Source organism: Heterodontus francisci, chromosome 30, assembly GCF_036365525.1.
Source record: "Heterodontus francisci isolate sHetFra1 chromosome 30, sHetFra1.hap1, whole genome shotgun sequence".
In the NCBI taxonomy this organism is placed as follows: Eukaryota; Metazoa; Chordata; class Chondrichthyes; order Heterodontiformes; family Heterodontidae; genus Heterodontus; species Heterodontus francisci.
Window position 1 is genome coordinate 18,225,145 of NC_090400.1, and position 18,136 is coordinate 18,243,280.

Sequence of the window (18,136 nt, forward strand, 5' to 3'; positions counted from 1 at the left end):
TTTCTAGTAGAGCACTTGGAGAATAGTGGTAGAATCGGGCAGAGTCAGCATGGATTTACGAAAGGGAAATCATGCTTGACATCTACTAGAATTCTTCGAGGATGTAACTGGTAGAGTTGATGAGGGGGAGCCAGTGGATGTGGTTTATTTGGACTTTCAGAAGGCTTTCGACAAAGTTCCACAGGAGATTTGCGTGCAAAATTAAAGCGCATGGGATTGGGGACAGTGTATTGCGATGGCTAGAAAATTGGTTGGCAGACAGGAAACAAAGAGTAGGGATAAATGGGTCTTTTTCTGAATGGCAGGCAGTGACTAGTGGGGTACTGCAGAGATTGGTGCTAGGACTGCAGCTATTCACAATATATATGAATGATTTAGATGAGGGAACTAAATGTAATATCTCCAAATCTGCAGATGACACAAAACTGGGTGGGAGGGTGAGTTGTGAGGAGGATGCAGAGAGGCTTCAGGGTGATTTGGACAAGTTGAGTGGGCAAATGCATGTCAGATGCAGTATAATGTGGATAAATGTGAGGTTATCCACTTTGGTAGCAAAAACAGGAAGGCAGATTATTATCTGAACGGCTATAAACTGAGAGGGGAATATGCAACGAGACCTGGGTGTTCTCGTAAACCAGTCGCTGAAGGTAAGCATGCAGGTGCAACAGGTGGTAAAAAAGGCAAATGGTATGTTGGCCTTCATAGTGAAGGGATTCGAGCACAGGAGCAGGGATGTCTTCTGCAATTATACAGGGCCTTGGTGAGGCCACACCTGGAATATTGTGTGCAGTTTTGGCCTCTTTATCTGAGGAAGGATGTTCTTGCTATAGAGGGAGTGCAGCAAAGGTTTATCGACTGATTCCTGGGATGGCGGGACTGACTTATGAGTAGAGATTGAGTTGGTTAGGATTATATTTGCTGGAGTTCAGAAGAGTGAGGGAGGATCTCATAAAAACCTATAAAATTCTAACAGGACTTGACAGGGTAGATGCAGGAAGGATGTTCCCGATGGTGGGGGAGTCCAGAACCAGGGGTCATAGTCTAAGGATACAGGGTAAACCATTCAGGACTGAGATGAGGAGAAATTTCTTCACCCAGAGAGTGGTGAACCTGTGGAATTCGCTACCACAGAAGCAGTTGAGGCCAAAACCTTGTATGTTTTCAAGAAGGAGTTAGATATAGCTCTTGGGTTTAAAGGGATCAAAGGATATGGGGCGGAAGCGGGAACAGGTTACTGATTTGGATGATCAGCCATGATCATAATGAAAGGCAGAGCAGGCTCGCAGGGCCGGATGGCCTACTTCTCCTATTTTCTACGTTTGTATGTTTCAGTCACATCATTGGTAACAGTTTCCTATAGTGTTGTTTAGTTGTTCACAGGGATTTTGCTTTCTTGAACATTTATGCTGGTTCTACACCCTCAGCAAGCTCAAGGTGGGTGTCAACCTAGGCACCAGTTTGGTTGCTGAAGGAGGAGCTACTGGAGCAGTAAAGGTTGGGCAGCCACAACGAGCAGCAGTTAGCCCTCTGAGGAGACCACTCATGAGGATGGGATGCCGCGTATAAAAGCCATACCTATCCTATGGCGTATAGCACCCTAGAGTCACTTAGCTGGAACTGATTGGGGAAAAGTGTATGAGGACCCTTCTCTGCTCTGGACAGGATGTCACAGACCTGCGTGGCCTCCTGCAACAAGATCTACAGCTCACTTTGCCAGGTGGACATTCATTGCCTGTGGCACTGAAATTCACCATGGCCCTTAACTTCTTTGCCTCAGGCTCCTTCCAGGCTGCAACAGGCAGCACTGGCATTAGTTAGTCTGGTCCATGAGTGCATAAAGCAGGTCACTAATGCTCCCTTTGCTAGCGCCAAATACATCAGGTTCCCAGTGGATGTTTCAGCATGAAAGAGCTGAGAGTTTATCTGTAGTAGATGGTTTCCCACGACTAATGGGTGGCCTAGATGGCACACATGCAGCCATTAGGCCAGCAGCAATAAAGGCTACCATTCAATGTGCAGCTGGCCACTGATTCATATAGGTCTGTGCCCTGTTTCCAGATAAAAGGTATTTACTTGTGTAGTACCTTTCATGGGGGTCATTATGAGAAGGGGTGAATAGGACTTGAAGTGAGAGGCTGTTGATAAGAGAGGACTTCCGATCAGAGATCAGCCTCCTTTTCGCTAATGAAGCATTAGCTAGGACCCATGAAGTAAACAAGATGAGAGTCGTCTCACAACCTTTGAACCATAGGAACAGGAGTAGGCCAATACCATGTTCTCCCTGAAAGGAAACTACACCAACACCCATGATCTCAGCACTGCACCTCCTTGACTATGTGCTTGTCAGACAGAAGGAAAAGGCTGACATAGGATTTTTTCTTTCATGGGATGTGGGCATCGCTGGTTAGGCCAGCGTGTTTTGCCCATCCCTAATTGCCCTTGAGAAGGTGGCAGTGAGCTGCCTTTTTGAACCGCTGTAGTCCATCTGGTATAGGTACTCCCATAGTGCGGTTAAGAAGGGTTTTTGACCCAGCGGCACTGAAGGAACGATGGTGATACAGATCTAAGTCAAGATGGTGAGTGGCTTGGAGGGGAACTTGCAGGTGGTGGTGTTCCCACGCATCAGCTGCCCTTGTCCTTCTAGGTAGCAGAGGTCACGAGTTTGGAAAGTGCTGTCGAAGAAGACCTGGCGAGTTGCTGCAGTGCATCTTGTATATGGTACACACTGCTGATAACTTGTGCCATGCGAGGAGATGATTGCTGGACAGACCACTGCCTGATTCGCACCAAGTTAAGTCTAAAGATCCAGCCAAAACATCATAAATCAATTTGCCAGGCATAGCCAAAGCTAAATGCCAAACTCCTCAAGAACCTGACTGTTGCCTTAGAACTTGCTACACAATTTGACACCACTCTGCAGTTTGATTTTCCTCCCCCAAGTGACGTAGATGATGAATGGAAACAGCTCTCTGATCAGATCTTCAAGACTGTAGCAGACGTCCTGGGATACTGCAAGCACAAACACCAAGACCGGTTTGATGAGAATGATGAAAATATCTCCCATCTTCTCAAACAGAAACAGCTCGTACATGCAAGTCTTCCAGCACCGCCACAGTGAATAACCAAGCATCAAGTCTATAAAAATGGTAAATACAAGCTCCAGCATGCTTTAAGAGAAATGCAGAACAACTGGTGGAATGCAAAAGCTGATGAACTGCAATATCTAGCTGAGATACGATCTGTGTTTTTATAATGTGAAGACTGCATACGGCCCACCCACCACAACCTTTGCTCCTAACAGCTGATGGAATCACTGATAAGACAGCTGTATTGGAAAGGTGGTGTAAGCATTCCGCCGAGCTCCTCAGCAGAGACTCCCACACCAACAGATTCTCGGCATCAAATTGAGCAGTTGTCTGAGAAAGAAAGCCTGTCTCCCTCCATCCACTGAAGAGGTGATAAAGGCAATTAAATCAGCCAAACAAGGCAAAGCCCTTGGCCCAGATGGCATTCCAGCATGGATTTGGAAGTGTAATAGTACAGAGCTTGTTGACAAACATACAGCCGTCTTCAAGAATATTTGAGATCAGGAAAAAGTTCCACAGGACCTCAAGGATGCCAACATAGTCAACATCTGGAAGCAGAAAGGATCCGAAAATATATGTGGCAACTATTGAGGAATAATTCTTAATCACAAGGTTTCTATGAACCACTCTACTAGACAGTCTCATGATGTCTCATCCTCCCAGAATCACAGTGTGATTTTAGGGCCAACTGTGGGACAGCTGATATTGTGTTTGTAGCATGACAACTACAATAAAAGTGCAGAGAGTAACATCAGGATCTGTGTTTGCTGTACATAGACTTAACTAAAGCTTTTGACGGTGCGAATTGACCTGGTCTATAGCACTTGCCCGCCAAGCTAGGATGTCCGAACAAAATCCTGCGCCTGTTGCGTGATGGCATGGTTGGACCTGTTTGTGCCTGTGGTGAGATGCCCGATGCCTTTGCGGTGTAAAGTAGGGTGCATCGTGGCTCCCCAACTCTTCAATCTCTTCTTTGCTGCAATGCTTAAGGAAGTCAAGAGAGACATGCCTGTAGGCATCAACATCAGGTTCTGTTCAGGGAAGCTCTTCAATCTCTCCAGACTGCTTACCTCCACTAAAGTCACAGAGACAGTAATCGGAGCACTTCTGGGGTGGAATTTAATGGGCCCCTGGGAGGTGGAAGGGCGGGGGCCATAGCATTGCAATAAACGGCAGGGGGCGGAGGGCTCATCGCATCAATTAAGTTGGAGGGAGGAAAGGCCGAAGACGACCTTCCCGCCCAGAGGCCCTTAAGTGGCCAATCACTAACCACTTAATCTTCCCGCTGCCACTAGAATTAAGCCAGTGGTGGAGGGGCCACCTCTGGGCAATCTGTGGCCCACGCTGGGCCCCTGGCGGCAAAAGCCGCCCTTCCATGAATGCGCCCCCACCCTGGCCTCAATGCCCACCCTTCTCCCCACTGCCCCACCCTTCCTGTCTGGAGCATGCCAGACTGGCCCTGGTGACCCTACCTCACTTATCTTGGGTCCAGGGCCCCAGCGCTGGGCCTGGTCCCAAACCTGGTGGTGTTCTGGCAGTGGCCACCGCTTCCAGTGGTGCTGCCGATTCTACTGAGCTGTCAGCCCTCTAATTGGCCGGCAACTCTAGGAGGCAGGATCTCTATCCTTAAAGGGATGGGACCATAATGCTGGGCAGTTAATTTCCTGAGCGCCATTGAACCATGCGGGGAGGCTCCCTCGGGCCAAAGCGGGGTTCCCCATACCTTTTCAGCCTGGCATCAGGTCTCCCACAGGCTCAACTAAATTCAGTCCCCTGTATGCAGATAACTGTTCCCTTAGCTTCCCACAATAAAGAAGACATATAGACTATGACAAAGAAATTCTCGAGTGCTGCCAATAACTTTGGTCTCCAACATAACCATTGACAGCACCAGGCACAAGGCTGTAGAAAAATTCTCATGTTGGTAGTGGCCTCTCTCAGGGTGCTACTAGTGATGAAGATATCCGTGCATGCCTCCATGAAGCAAGTTCTGCCTACGGCTGACTCTGAGTGTCTCCGGAAGCAGCATGGGCATTAGCTGAAGACTAAAATCAAACTCTGCCACGCTATTGTCTTACCACCCTGCTGTAATGTGCAGAATGCTGGGTCTGCTATAGGCCCCACATCAAAACTCTGGAGTGCTTCCACCAAAGATACCTGAGGTCCACCATGAGAATTTGATAGCAGGATAAAATCATAAACGAAGTCCTCCATCGTGCTGGGCTCAACAGCATGGAGAGCACCCTCCAGAAAATTCAGCTTAGATGGACAGGCCATGTCTCCCATATCGATGATTACAGAATCCTCAAGCAAATCTTCTATGGACTGTCTCAGGGCAAACAACATCATGGTGGTCAGTACAAATGGTATAAGGACATCCTAAAAAAAAGAGATTTACAAGTTGTACATGGTAGACCACCTCTCTTGGGAAAACACTGCAGTCAACTGGCCCACATGGAGGCAAGCACTGAAATCTGGTTCAACATGTTTTGAGGACCGTCTACATCAAACTCACAACATCTTGACGTGCTCAGAGGAAAGCCAGAGGTGGCACAGCTTCAAAAGTTCCCCAAGCACCAGTGGTGACAATATGAACTGCCGGTTCTGTGGACGTCCTTGTCGGTCCCACATCGGATTCCTCAGTCACGAGATGACCCACCGAAGACGATGAAATCATTTACAGCTTGGACATACTCAAACAACGAGGAGTCTATCACCATTTTCATGATCATAGGACATCACAAAGCGCTTTATAGCCAATGAAATATCTTTTTGAGCTGCAGTCACTTTTGGAATGTAGAAAACACGGCAGACAATATGCGCACAGCAAGGTCCCACAAGCAGCATTCTGATAATGAACAGATCATCTGTTTTGGTGAACATTGAGTTCAATAATTTCAGAACATGACAGCCCCCCATTTTACTTTCATTTTTAGTTATTTTTTTCTTTTTTTAACCTTTTTTACATTTTTTACAATCTTTTTTTTGCATTTATTTCATTTCATCTTTGTTCAGTTTGCTTACCCACTGTTTTTTTTCAGGTTTGCACTTGCTGTTCAGTATTCAGTGTATTTACACCTAATCTGTACTAATGCTTTGTCTTTCAACACACCATTAACATATTGTTTGCCTTTGCTCCGTGACCTTTTTGTCAGCTATGTGGCCTGGTCCAATCTCGACTTCCTTTGTTATCTCTTGCCCCACCCCCACCTCACTTGCTTAAAACCTGTGACTTTTCTAATATTTGTCAGTTCCGATGAAGGGTCACTGACCTGAAACGGTAACTCTGCTTCTCTTTCCACAGATGCTGCCAGACCTGCTGAGTGATTCCAGCATTTCTTGTTTTTATAGCTGTTTTGGTGATACTTGGCTCAGAGGCAGGAAGCAAAGGGTAATGGTCATTGAGAGTTTTTGTGACTGGAAGGCTGTTTCCAGTGGAGTTCTGCAGGGCTCAACACAAGGTCGCTTCCTTATTGTGTTATCTGTCAATTAATTTAGACTTGAATGTAGAGGGTATGATTAGGAAGTTTGCAGACGATACAAAAATTAGCCGTGTGGTTGATCGTGAAGAAGAAAGCTATAGATGGCAGAAAGATATCAATGGACTAGTCAGGTGGTTGGAAGAGTGGCAAATGGAGTTCAGTCTGGAGAAGTGTCAGGTAATACATTTGGGGAAGGCTAGCAAGGCAAGGGAATACACGATAAATGTCAGAATACTGAAAAGTGTAGAGGAACTGAAGGACTTTGGAGTGCATGTTCACAGATCCCTGGAGGTGACTGGACAGGTAGATAAGGTGGCCAAGAAGGCACATTGGATACCTGACTTTGTTAGCCGAGACATAAAATATAAGAGCTGGGGGGGTTATGCAGGAACTGTATAAAACGCTAGTTAGGTCGCAGCTGGAATACTGCATGCAGTTCTGGTCACCGCACTATATGAAAGATGTGATTGCACTCGAGAGGGTACAGAGGAGATTCACCAGAATGTTGCCTGTACTGAAGAATTTTAGTTATGAGAAAAGATTGGAAAAGCTAGAGTTTTCTTCTTTGGAACAAAGGAGGTTGAGGAGAGACCTAATTAGGTGTATAACAGTGAGCTAGTGAATAGGGAGGCTATATTCCCCTTAGTTGTGGGATCCATAACTGGGTGGGGTGGGGCATAGATTTAGGCTAAGAGGTAGGAGGTTTAGAAGAGCTTCGAGGGGAAATCTTTTCACTCAGGGTGTAGGGGATCCAGAACTCACTGTCTGAAAAGGTGGTAGAGGCAAAAACTCTCATAATATTTAAAAACTACTTGGATTTGCACTTGAAGTGCCTTAACCTACAAGGCTACTGACCAAGAGCTGGAAAGTGGGATTTGATTGTATGGCCACTTGTCGGCCTGTGTGGACACAAAGGGCAGAATGACCACCTTCCGTGGTGTAACTTTCCGTGAATCTATAAATATTAGCGAGGACACTGAGGAGAGTTCTCCTGCAAAATAGTGCCCATGGGATTATTTTTATGTGTACCTGAGAGGGAAGGCAGGCCCTCAGTTTAACATCTTATCTGAAAGATGACACCTCTGAGTGCAACACTCCCTCAGTACTGCACTGGAGTGTCAGCTTAGATGTTGTGCCTCAAGTCGTTGGAGTGGGTCTTGAACCCACAACCTTCTGACAGAGGTGAGAGTGTTACCACGCTCCACAGCTGACACATGCCAGGATGATTTCATTCTGCAGCAGTCAGCCATTCCCCTGCTATTCCACTCACCTCAGAATGTCAGGGGATGGCTACTAGGGGACTAGCTACCACTTGCATGTATAGCTCATGACACCTCTCTGTAACCCAGGCTCATCCACAAAGATTAAATAAAACCAGAGCATATTGTTTAATAAGAATGGAGAGTCCACCAGTATGATTATCAAATATATGTTTGCATTCATTAAGTGACATTCTCAGTGCCTGGGTAGGTCTGGGGCCTTTGCAATACAAACCATGGAGAGCTTCCCACATTGTGCTGGTGTGCTGCATTCTGCATGACCTCACTGCAATGTGCAATGCACATAAGTGAGAAGAGCAAGAGAACCCTCCCATATTTGACCAGGCAGATCCCCACAAAGAAGGAGCAGAAGTGGGAGGGCGAGGACACCAGCTTGTGCCAGAGGGGCTCGGGATCAGTTGATTGCTCATTGCATTGTCTAATCTACTCATTCCCTTGCCTTCATTCCTCCCGCATTAATGATGCCACCTCTACACGGCCTTCCGCCTTGCAGTGACATAGCTCCAACCGCTGAGCCAACTATCAGATATGGGACCTGACGTTGCATGCTCAGGACCAGCTCTGAGACCAAGCTGCAGATAGTGTAGAGAAGTAAAAAGAGGTGAATAGTTTAATGGCAGGCGCAATAATAACCGTAATATCATTTGTGACTACTGTGTCAGCACAAAATGTTTCCTTAAATGCTTTCTTAACTATCCTATCACTCTGGCAAGGTGCTTCTCTCAGTGGCTTCAGCACAGCTGGTAGAAGGCTGCTCATGCTCAAGTGAGGCTCCCTGACTCTGGTGGTGGGGCAAAGTAAGTGGGGACCCAAACGAATCTAGAATTGGATTAGCGCAGAGATCGCGGAGGGTTGTAAGACTGGAGGTGGTTGCAAAGATTCGGAGAGGAAAGGGCATGGAGAGGTTTGAACACAAGGAAGAGGATTCTAAATTTGAGCTGTTGGTGGATCGGGAGCCAATGTAGCTCAGCGAGCACAGGGGTGATGGGTGAACGGGACTTGGTGCAAGCTAGTGGTGAATGAGCTCAAGTTTATGGAGGGTGAGAGGTGGAAGGCCAGTTCGGAAAAAATTGTAAAGACAAGTCTGGTGGTAATGAAAGCAAGAATGAAGGTTTCAGCAGCAGATAAGCTGAAGCAAAGCAGAATAGAATCAGGCAACATTATGGAGGTGGATGTAGGCAGCCTTGTGACGGAGAACATGTGGGGTTGGAGGCTCAGGGTCAGAATGGAAGCCGAAGCTGTGAGCTGTCTGGTTCAGTCTGAGACAGTGGCCAGGGAGACGAGCAAACTCAGTGGTGAGGGAATAGCATTTGTGGCTATTACATAGATGTAATACTCTTTCGTGCATTTATTATATAATACAAGTTGTGCACCTGGGATAAGTATCCCAACAAATATTTGACAAGAAACCAGGCAAATCTTCAGCTCCCTTCACCTTAATTCCTCTCCAAGGAAGTGACTGTTGCCCAGCCTCTATCTAGGGATGATCAGTGTCCATTTTTGGCTCAGTTTGGATTGAGTTTGTGTTTACTGTACCAACCTCCAATTACAATATCCACAAGCTACTGAGCAAATGAATGAAACCTTTCTTGCCAAATAATCATAGATTCAAACAAAGCATGCACTAAGAATTGTTTATTAAGCTCAAAGTCATATTTAAACCTATAGAGTTTCTTTGGGCCTCCTTATCTCGAGAGACAATGGATATGCGCCTGGAGGTGGTCAGTGGTTTGTGAAGCAGCGCCTGGAGTGGCTATAAAGGCCAATTCTAGAGTGACAGGCTCTTCCACAGGTGCTGCAGAGAAATTTGTTTGTCGGGGCTGTTGCACAGTTGGCTCTCCCCTTGCGCCTCTGTCTTTTTTCCTGCCAACTACTAAGTCTCTTCGACTCACCACATTTTAGCCCCGTCTTTATGGCTGCCCGCCAGCTCTGGCGAACGCTGGCAACTGACTCCCACGACTTGTGATCAATGTCACAGGATTTCATGTCGCGTTTGCAGACGTCTTTAAAGCGGTGGGTCTGATACCAGTGGCGAGCTCGCTGTACAATGTGTCTTTGGGGGTCCTGCCATCTTCCATGCGGCTCACATGGCCAAGCCATCTCAAGCGCCGCTGACTCAGTACTGTGACCTATAGAGAGTATGCAAATAATTAGCAGTTGGGGTTAACTGACACGCGAGCACTGTGGTATCACAGTAAATCAGCACCAACTGGATTGCTGATTATCAGGTTATTGTTGAGATTGGTGTAACTTGGTGAGATAGATTTGGATTAGAATCCTTATATAGCTCAGACATTAACAGCATTAGATAGACTCTAACCTAATAGACTGCCTATTAGCTGTGTGGTTGAGCAGGTTGCTCACCTTCCTCTGAGCTGCAGGTGTTGGCTTCTGGGACACCTCGGTGATCTTCGTTCCTCTTGGATCCTCTTCCCCAAGATAAATCCACCTTACGCATTGGTGTCTGTTTCTGGACTTGCTGGCATAAATCTTTCCTTCCCCGATCTAAGGAAAACATTTTAAACGACACTGATATCTTCCTGCCACTAGCTGGTATAGCCATGCTTCTGTATTTGCTCTTTCTCGGTCATAAGTGCACTTTTGGGGTTTTTTTGGAACCCTTTTGCATACACTAGATATAGGTTGCTAACAGCAAAGAAAACCTGGAAATCAAAGGTGTGTCAAGACACCCTCTTATAAACACTTGGTTTTGCAAGAAAGCCCCTTCATTCCATTCACCAATCTGTTTTTTGTAATTCAATTCATTCACGGGATGTGGGTATTGCTGATAAGACCAGCATTTATTGCCTAATTTCCCTTGAGTAAACTGAGTGGCTTGCTAAGCCATTTCATAGGGCAGAGTCAACCACGTTGCTTTGGGTCTGGGGTCACATTTAGGCCAGACTGGGTAAGGACAGCAGATTTCCTTCCCTAAAGAACATTAGTGAACCAGATGGGTTTTTGTGATAATCCAGTAGTTTTGTAGTCACCATTACTGATACTAGCTTATCATTCCTGATTAATTAACTGAATTTAAATTCCATAGCTGCTGTGGTGGATTTGATCCCATGCCTCCAGATTATTAGTCCAGTCCTCTGGATTAGTCGTACCCCAAACATGGGTCAGAAGAGTTCACCCCGCTTTTAGGTATCAATATCTCAAACAGTTGTACTAGTGTCACTGCTAAGCTCAGGTTGCTGGCAACTGCAAAACCCAGATGTGTCAGCTGATAATTCACTCCCCCAACTCTGAGCTGGTGTTCTGTTGTTAGTTGGGGAGTTAAACATTTATCACTCCTTCTGGAAAATCTCTAGCCTGTGGCATTGATGGCATCTGCTTCTCTAGCCTCTGTATAAAAAAAAACCTCAATTCCACTGGCATTCCCAGTTCTTAGCCATTTACTACATCCCACAGTTCCATCTGGCTGCTGACTCCATTTTAGAGGACACCCTTAGAACAATTCTCAGATCGTTGTGCCTACAAGATATAACACATGTATTGTGTTACAGACTGCAATCAAAATAGGAGTTGAGGAAGGGAGAAATGAATTCATTGTTCCTGCTCTTGAATATTATAGTGTGATTCTTGCTGGAAAGTGCATGTGTGCGAGTGTCAGATGAGGACAGGATCAAACATGAGTGTGAGATTCCCCCTGCAGGTGAATAAGTTCCAGATGCACTCTGTCTAAGATCAGGCATGAAAAATGGTCATGGATACTGGAGAATGGCTAGGACCTACAGAACTGTATGCCATTAAGAGTTGGTACCTACAGAAGAGGAAGGGTCGAAAAGTTGTTTATAAAGAAGACATGGGACTATTTTTGCTGTTTTGAGTTGGCTATTATGGTTGGAATTATTCTGTGCTCCTTTCCTTTACAACATTTTAATTCTCTCTTTATTTTCCAGATGTCAGCAATCTTCTGCAGTCAGTCACCCTCTTTACCCATTTGATGGGTGATACCATTGTTCAGGGTAGTGCCACTTCCCATATGGTGCCAATGGAGCAGGCAGACCGTAAGTAATACTCTCAATCTACTGGCATCTATAATGCTCTGGCACGTGTGTTGGCTTAAAACGCAATGCCTTGCTTGCATCAACTGGTTTACACTCCCTCCCAGAGGTACTGTGATCTCTACTAAAGCTTGGCTCATAGTTGCTAGAAAATCAGTCAGACTCAAGTCCACTTATAAGAAACAGCGTACTAGCCTGAGTCTTGAACCCACGCCAATGGGGAAATACTGGATTCTCAGCCAGCCATACTCGGGATTGTGTGATGGCTGACCGTGAAAAATCCTGATACTTCAATCACAATCTAAATTACAAGAGAGTAGTTGGTGTCTGAAATGTACAGTTGTGTTATTGTGCAAATATTTTCTGTATTTCAACATCTTATGCCACGATCTCCCGTTTTATTTTTAGTTTGTTAATAGATTCACATTAAACATTTTGTCAGTCAATTTTTACATTACTGTGTTATGATTAATCCCTACTGATGACCTAGTAACTAAAGGTACCTGTCCACTATTTCATTGAGACTGGAAGGTTTTAGGACCTGTGTTAAGTTAGCTGTTTTCACCCAGGGCATCAGTTGAGACATTACAATTGACCTGAGCACTCCTGAGTTAGGGTTGTACAGAATTAGCCAGGGATTCCTCAGTGCCGTTTGCTGATTCCTGCTGCAGTGCGCATGTATGTGTACATTGGGCGAGGACATGATTGGCCTTAGCTGTAGTTTTCTTGCCCATGATCAATCAACTTGCGACACTTCACTGAACATGAAGAATTACCATTTGATGTAAGGGACTGGAAGGCTATCTCTTGTGTAGTTAGGAACATAGGAAGATAGGAACAGGAGTAGGCCATTCAACCCCTCGAGCCTGTCCCGCCATTCATTGTGATCATGGCTGATCCGTGGCCTAACTCCATATACCTGCCTTTGGCCCATATCAAAGAACAAAGAACAGTTCAGCACAGGAACAGGCCATTCTGTCCTCCAAGCCTGCACCAAGCTTCATGCCTTTCTAACTAAAACCTTCCCTTAATATCTTTCCTTAACAAAAATCTATCTATCTCAGATTTAAAATTAACAACTGCTCTAGCTTCAGCTGCTGTTTGTGGGAGAGAGTTTCAAACCTCTACCACCCTTTGCGTGAAGAAGTGCTTCCTAACATCTCTCCTGAACGCTGGTCCTAATCTTTAGACTATGCCCCCTAGTTTTAGAATCTCCAACCAGTGGAAATAGTTTATCTTTATCTAGCCTGTCTTTTCCTGTTAATATCTTGAAGACTTCAATCAGATCACCCCTTAACCTTCTAACTTCTAGCGAAAACAGGCCTAATTTGTGTAATTTTTCCTCGTAACTTAACCCCTGTAGTCCAGGTATCATTCTTGTAAACTTACGTTGCACTCCCTCCAGGCCAGTATATCCTTCCTAAGGTGTGGTACCCAGAGCTGCTCACAGTACTCCAAGTGGGGTCTAAACCAGGGTTTTGTACAACTGCAGCATAACCTCTGTCTTTATACTCCAATCCTCTAGATATAAAGGCTAGCATTCCATTAGCCTTTTTGATTATTTTCTGTACTTGCTTGTGGCATTTTAAAGATCTATGCACCTGAACCTCCAAGTCTCTTTGGACATCCACTGTACTTAACCTCTTCCCATTTAGAAAGTACCCTGCTCTATCCTTTTTTGGTCCAAAATGGATAACCTTGCACTTGCCCGCATTGAAATCCATCTGCCACAGTTTTGCCCACTCACCTAGTCTGTCAATGTCTCTTTGCAATTTTATGCTATCATCTAGACTGTCTACAATGCCGCCTAACTTTGTATCATCAGCAAATTTGGATATATGACTTAATAAGCCATCATCCAAATCATTAATGAATAATGTGAATAATTGAGGCCCCAACACATCCCTGCGGGACACCACTAGTAACATCCTGCCAATTGGAGTACCTACCCATTAGCCCCACTCTGTCGCCCTACCACTCAACCAACTTTCTAACCATGTCAATAATTTGTCCTCAACTCCATGGGCTTCTACCTTAGTTAACAGTCTCTTATGTGGGACTTTATCAAATGCCTTCTGGAAGTCCATATAAATAACATCCATAGACACTCCCCTGTCCACTACCTTAGTCACCTCTTCAAAAAATTCAATGAGATTTGTCAGGCATGACCTTCCCGTCATGAATCCATGCTGGCTGTCCCTGATTAGCTGAACTTTTTCTCGGTGTTCAGTCACCCAATCCTTGATTATAGACTCCAGCAACTTTCCCACCACAGATGTCAGGCTAACTCGTCTGTAATTTCCTTGGTTCCCCCTTTCACCCTTCTTAAAAAGTGGAGTGACATGTGCAACTTTCCAATCCAGGGGGACCACTCCTGAATCTAGGGAACTCTGAAAGACTATAGTTAGGGCATCTACAATGTGCTCCCCTACTTCCTGGGGATTTCTCACTCTTTAGTTCCATTAATTTCCTTGTTACTGATGATTTACTTCTGCTAATTGTATTAAGTCCCTGTCCCCTATCGGCTATTAATTTTTTCGGGACTTCCTTTTCAACTGTAAATACTGAGGCAAAGTAATTGTGCAACATAATAATAAAAGCAAAATACTGCGGATGCTGGAAATCTGAAACAAAAACAAGAAATGCTGGAATCACTCAGCAGGTCTGGCAGCATCTGTGGAAAGAGAAGCAGAGTTAACGTTTCGGGTCAGTGACCCTTCTTCGGAACTGACAAATATTAGAAAAGTCACAGATTATAAACAAGTGAGGTGGGGGTGGGGCAAGAGATAACAAAGGAGAAGGTGCAGATTGGACCAGGCCACATAGCTGACCAAAAGGTCACGGAGCAAAGGCAAACAATATGTTAATGGTGTGTTGAGAGACAAAGCATTAGTACAGATTAGGTGTGAATACACTGAATATTGAACAGCAGCAAGTGCAAACCTGAAGAAAAACAGCTGGAATCACTCAGCAGGTCTGGCAACCTGTTTTTCTTCAGGTTTGCACTTGCTGCTGTTCAATATTCAGTGTATTCACACCTAATCTGTACTAATGCTTTGTCTTTCAACACACCATTAACATATTGTTTGCCTTTGCTCCGTGACCTTTTGGTCAGCTATGTGGCCTGGTCTAATCTGCACCTTCTCCTTTGTTATCCTTGCCCCACCCCCACCTCACTTGTTTATAATCTGTGACTTTTCTAATATTTGTCAATTCCGAAGAAGGGTCATTGACCCGAAACGTTAACTCTAATTGTGCAACATGCCTGCCATTTCCCCATTATCAATGACAATATCTCCCTTTTCAGCTTTTAATGGGCCTACATTGCTCTTGACCACCCGTTTTCCCTTTATGTAACTATAAAATTTCTTCTTCTTGATTATTACTTGTTCACACAGAGGGGAGAAATTGGAGGAAAACAGAAATTCTTAATTTCAGCACACAGTGGACTGCTGGTTAAAACAAACGTTTATTTTTTGCTGTGGTTTGTATTTAATTAGATGGGGGTAGATACTGTTACTAAATAGTTTAAAACAATGGGGCGAATTTTGAGGCCTGCTGGAGGGGATTTTGTGGCAGGTGGGGTTGTTTAATTAGGCATGAGCTGATATTTCGCGTTCCCGTTGGCATTTTTTTTTAAGATTATGTCAGCAGCGTGTTTGGACTGGATCGGGTTCCAGTTCATCCTGTGGCGGGTTCCAGCTTCCATACATTTGCATAGCATGTATACTCATTACCCTATAATTATTTCAAATTAAGTCCTACCTGTCAGATTAAGTCAGCAGCGAATGGAAATCTTGTGGCACCCGGTTCACATTCATTTAAAGATGGCATGCACCAGTCAGCTTTGTGCAGCTGTGTCTGAATTCAATGGTTCTCTTCCTTGAACTCTTCAGCACAAGGAAGACCAACATTGGAATGGATGTTTGGCTCCCAGGCTCGCGATCAGCAAGGGTGATTCTTTTGCGGTGATGGTGGTGAAGACATGGATGAGGGGAGGACACTGGCTGGGATCTCGGGTGTGTGCAGCTGCAGGGGAGGGAATGGGTTCGCGTCCAGGTTGTGTAATAGTTGATGATGATGCAGTTGGCTGGGGTGGGGGTTGTGGTTGTTTTGAGCAGAAGATTAGAGTGATGGTCATGAAGGGTCTAAAGGGAGTGGTGAGTGCTGATAACATTGGAGTCCAGTGGGACGAACGCTGGGTACTGGCTGGCAGAGGGTACGGTCACAGTCACAGTGGCCGTTTGTATTCGATGGGGGGTGGGGGGGTGTGGGGTGAGGTCAAAACTTAGGATTAGGTATTCTATTGCATCATAGGGAGGAGAACTGGATTCGGCAATGACGTTGAGGTAGATTTTTGAAGGATCAAGGGTGAGGGTTGGCATTTCGATGGTCATGGATGTAGGAACGGGGGGAGGAATGGCATGAATAAGTTTATAGTGCTCCGATCCAAAGTAATGGGGAGAGGTTCAAGAGTCACAGATGCAAGATAACGTTGGATGGGTCAAGGGTGATGGGTGCAGGCTGGAAGGTGGCAGGAGGAGGTTGGAAACTCGTCCAAATTATACTGGAAGCCATGTGGCCATACAAGGATTGCAAATCAATTGGGAGGAGACAAATGATGGTTGGATGGATTTCAGGCTGTGTGCAGTGTTATGCGCATTCAAGCTGTCTGCTCATTACTCCAGTGGTAGAGCTGCATGGCAAAGCAAGGATGATGTTTAACGCTGGTCTCATTTTAGCAGTTGCAAAGCTGAAAAGACATGGGTCTCATACACCCAATTTTTCTCCTACCACGGGATGAAGAGCAGGACATGCAACTGAAGAGGGCTCTTGCAGCTCAGTGGCTGATGTTGCAATGCCATCAGTAGACAGCACAAGCGGGGGGTGCTGCTCAGAATGATGCCATCCAGGGAAGGCATTATTGAAGACAAGTGCTGGCACGTCAATGCATCCTCAGGATATGGAAAGTCTACCTTCAAATGTGCAAGAGGCAATACCAGAGATGCCTGAGGATGTCACATGAGATGACCAATGAAATTTTTAGGATCATTCAGCATGACCTGCAAACATGTGGTTTTGGTGGGAAGCCCATGCCAGTTGCCCTCAAGGTGACTCCTGTCCTCAAGTTTTGTCGTAGTGGTACTTTCCAGGGTTCAACGGGTGACTTGTTGCAGCTCACAGGCATCGACTCATAGGTGCATAAAAGAGGTGACCAATGCCCTATTCCGTCGTGCCAACTATGTCATCTATTTTCCATTAGACGAGGGCAGCAAGGTTAGCAGCCTTCGGCGCTGTTGCTGGTTTCCCTAGAGTTCAAGGGATGATTGATTGCACGTAAGTGGCCATAAGAGCTCCCTGGGACCAACCAGCTGCTTTTATGAATTGGTAAAGGCTTTCACTCTATGAAGGTTGGTTTGCGACCACAGGCGAAAAATCATGCAGATCTGTGCTCGTTACCCAGTGAGCTGTCACGACTTCTACATTTTGCAAAACTCACATCTGCCAGGAGTTTTTGCAATCCATTCCCAAGTTGACAGCTGGACCCTGGATGACACGGATTAGCCCCTTTGTGCAAGGTTTCTGACACCAGTGAGGCATCCCCAAATGAGCAGTAGAAGAGCTGTTCAATTGTTATGAAAATGCTTCTATTTTTAAAATATTTTTTGAGGACTTGTGCTTTTGAATTGCGGAGATGGATTCATCTGAGACTGAAGGAATTCCATGGATGTGTTTTTTTAAAAGGTCACTGGAAGGACTCTGTTTAAAAACACCATTTACTGGATGTCACATGTCTTCAGCTAAGTAAACAACAGGTGCCTTCTCTCTGGGGCATTGTTTACAAGAGAAGTGACATGTCAAGATTTATGGTGCTCAAGAGTGGGTTTCATTTTTGAATACTGTTTTGAGTCAGTTGGAGGTCAGCCTGCTAAAAGAGAAGAGCAACTCATCTTTTCTCCACCTCTCTGAGAAACCCTGCAAAAATCCAGTGTATGACAGCTGAAACCCCTGATGCCACATTTCTCCTGAGAAGCTCCTGGACAGCCTGCCAGATTAATTCTTGATGCTGCTTAAAAAGAACTGCTTCTGAAAAGGTCCCAGTGTCCCGTCTAAGTGTACTCGGACGACTGTTTGCCATCTGGAACATAACCTGTCTTATCCTTTTTCTTCAAGAATTAACAAGTACTTTGGCCAAAGCATCTTTATTTTACCTGTGTGTGTGTGTTGGGTATTTAGAAGAGAATATATATATTTACTGTCATATTTCGAACTGTGTT

At 45.2% G+C, this 18,136-nt stretch overlaps 1 protein-coding gene across 2 annotated transcripts in view; it reads left to right on the forward strand.

Moving 5' to 3' along the window:
* hip1 (huntingtin interacting protein 1) overlaps positions 1-18,136 on the forward strand; it is a 249,125-nt gene that overhangs the window by 199,460 nt on the left and 31,529 nt on the right. For both annotated transcript variants that reach the window (XM_068010196.1, XM_068010197.1), the window contains one exon: positions 11,754-11,861. In XM_068010196.1, the coding sequence (XP_067866297.1) occupies positions 11,754-11,861 (108 nt within the window). The remainder of the gene's footprint in view (positions 1-11,753; positions 11,862-18,136) is intronic.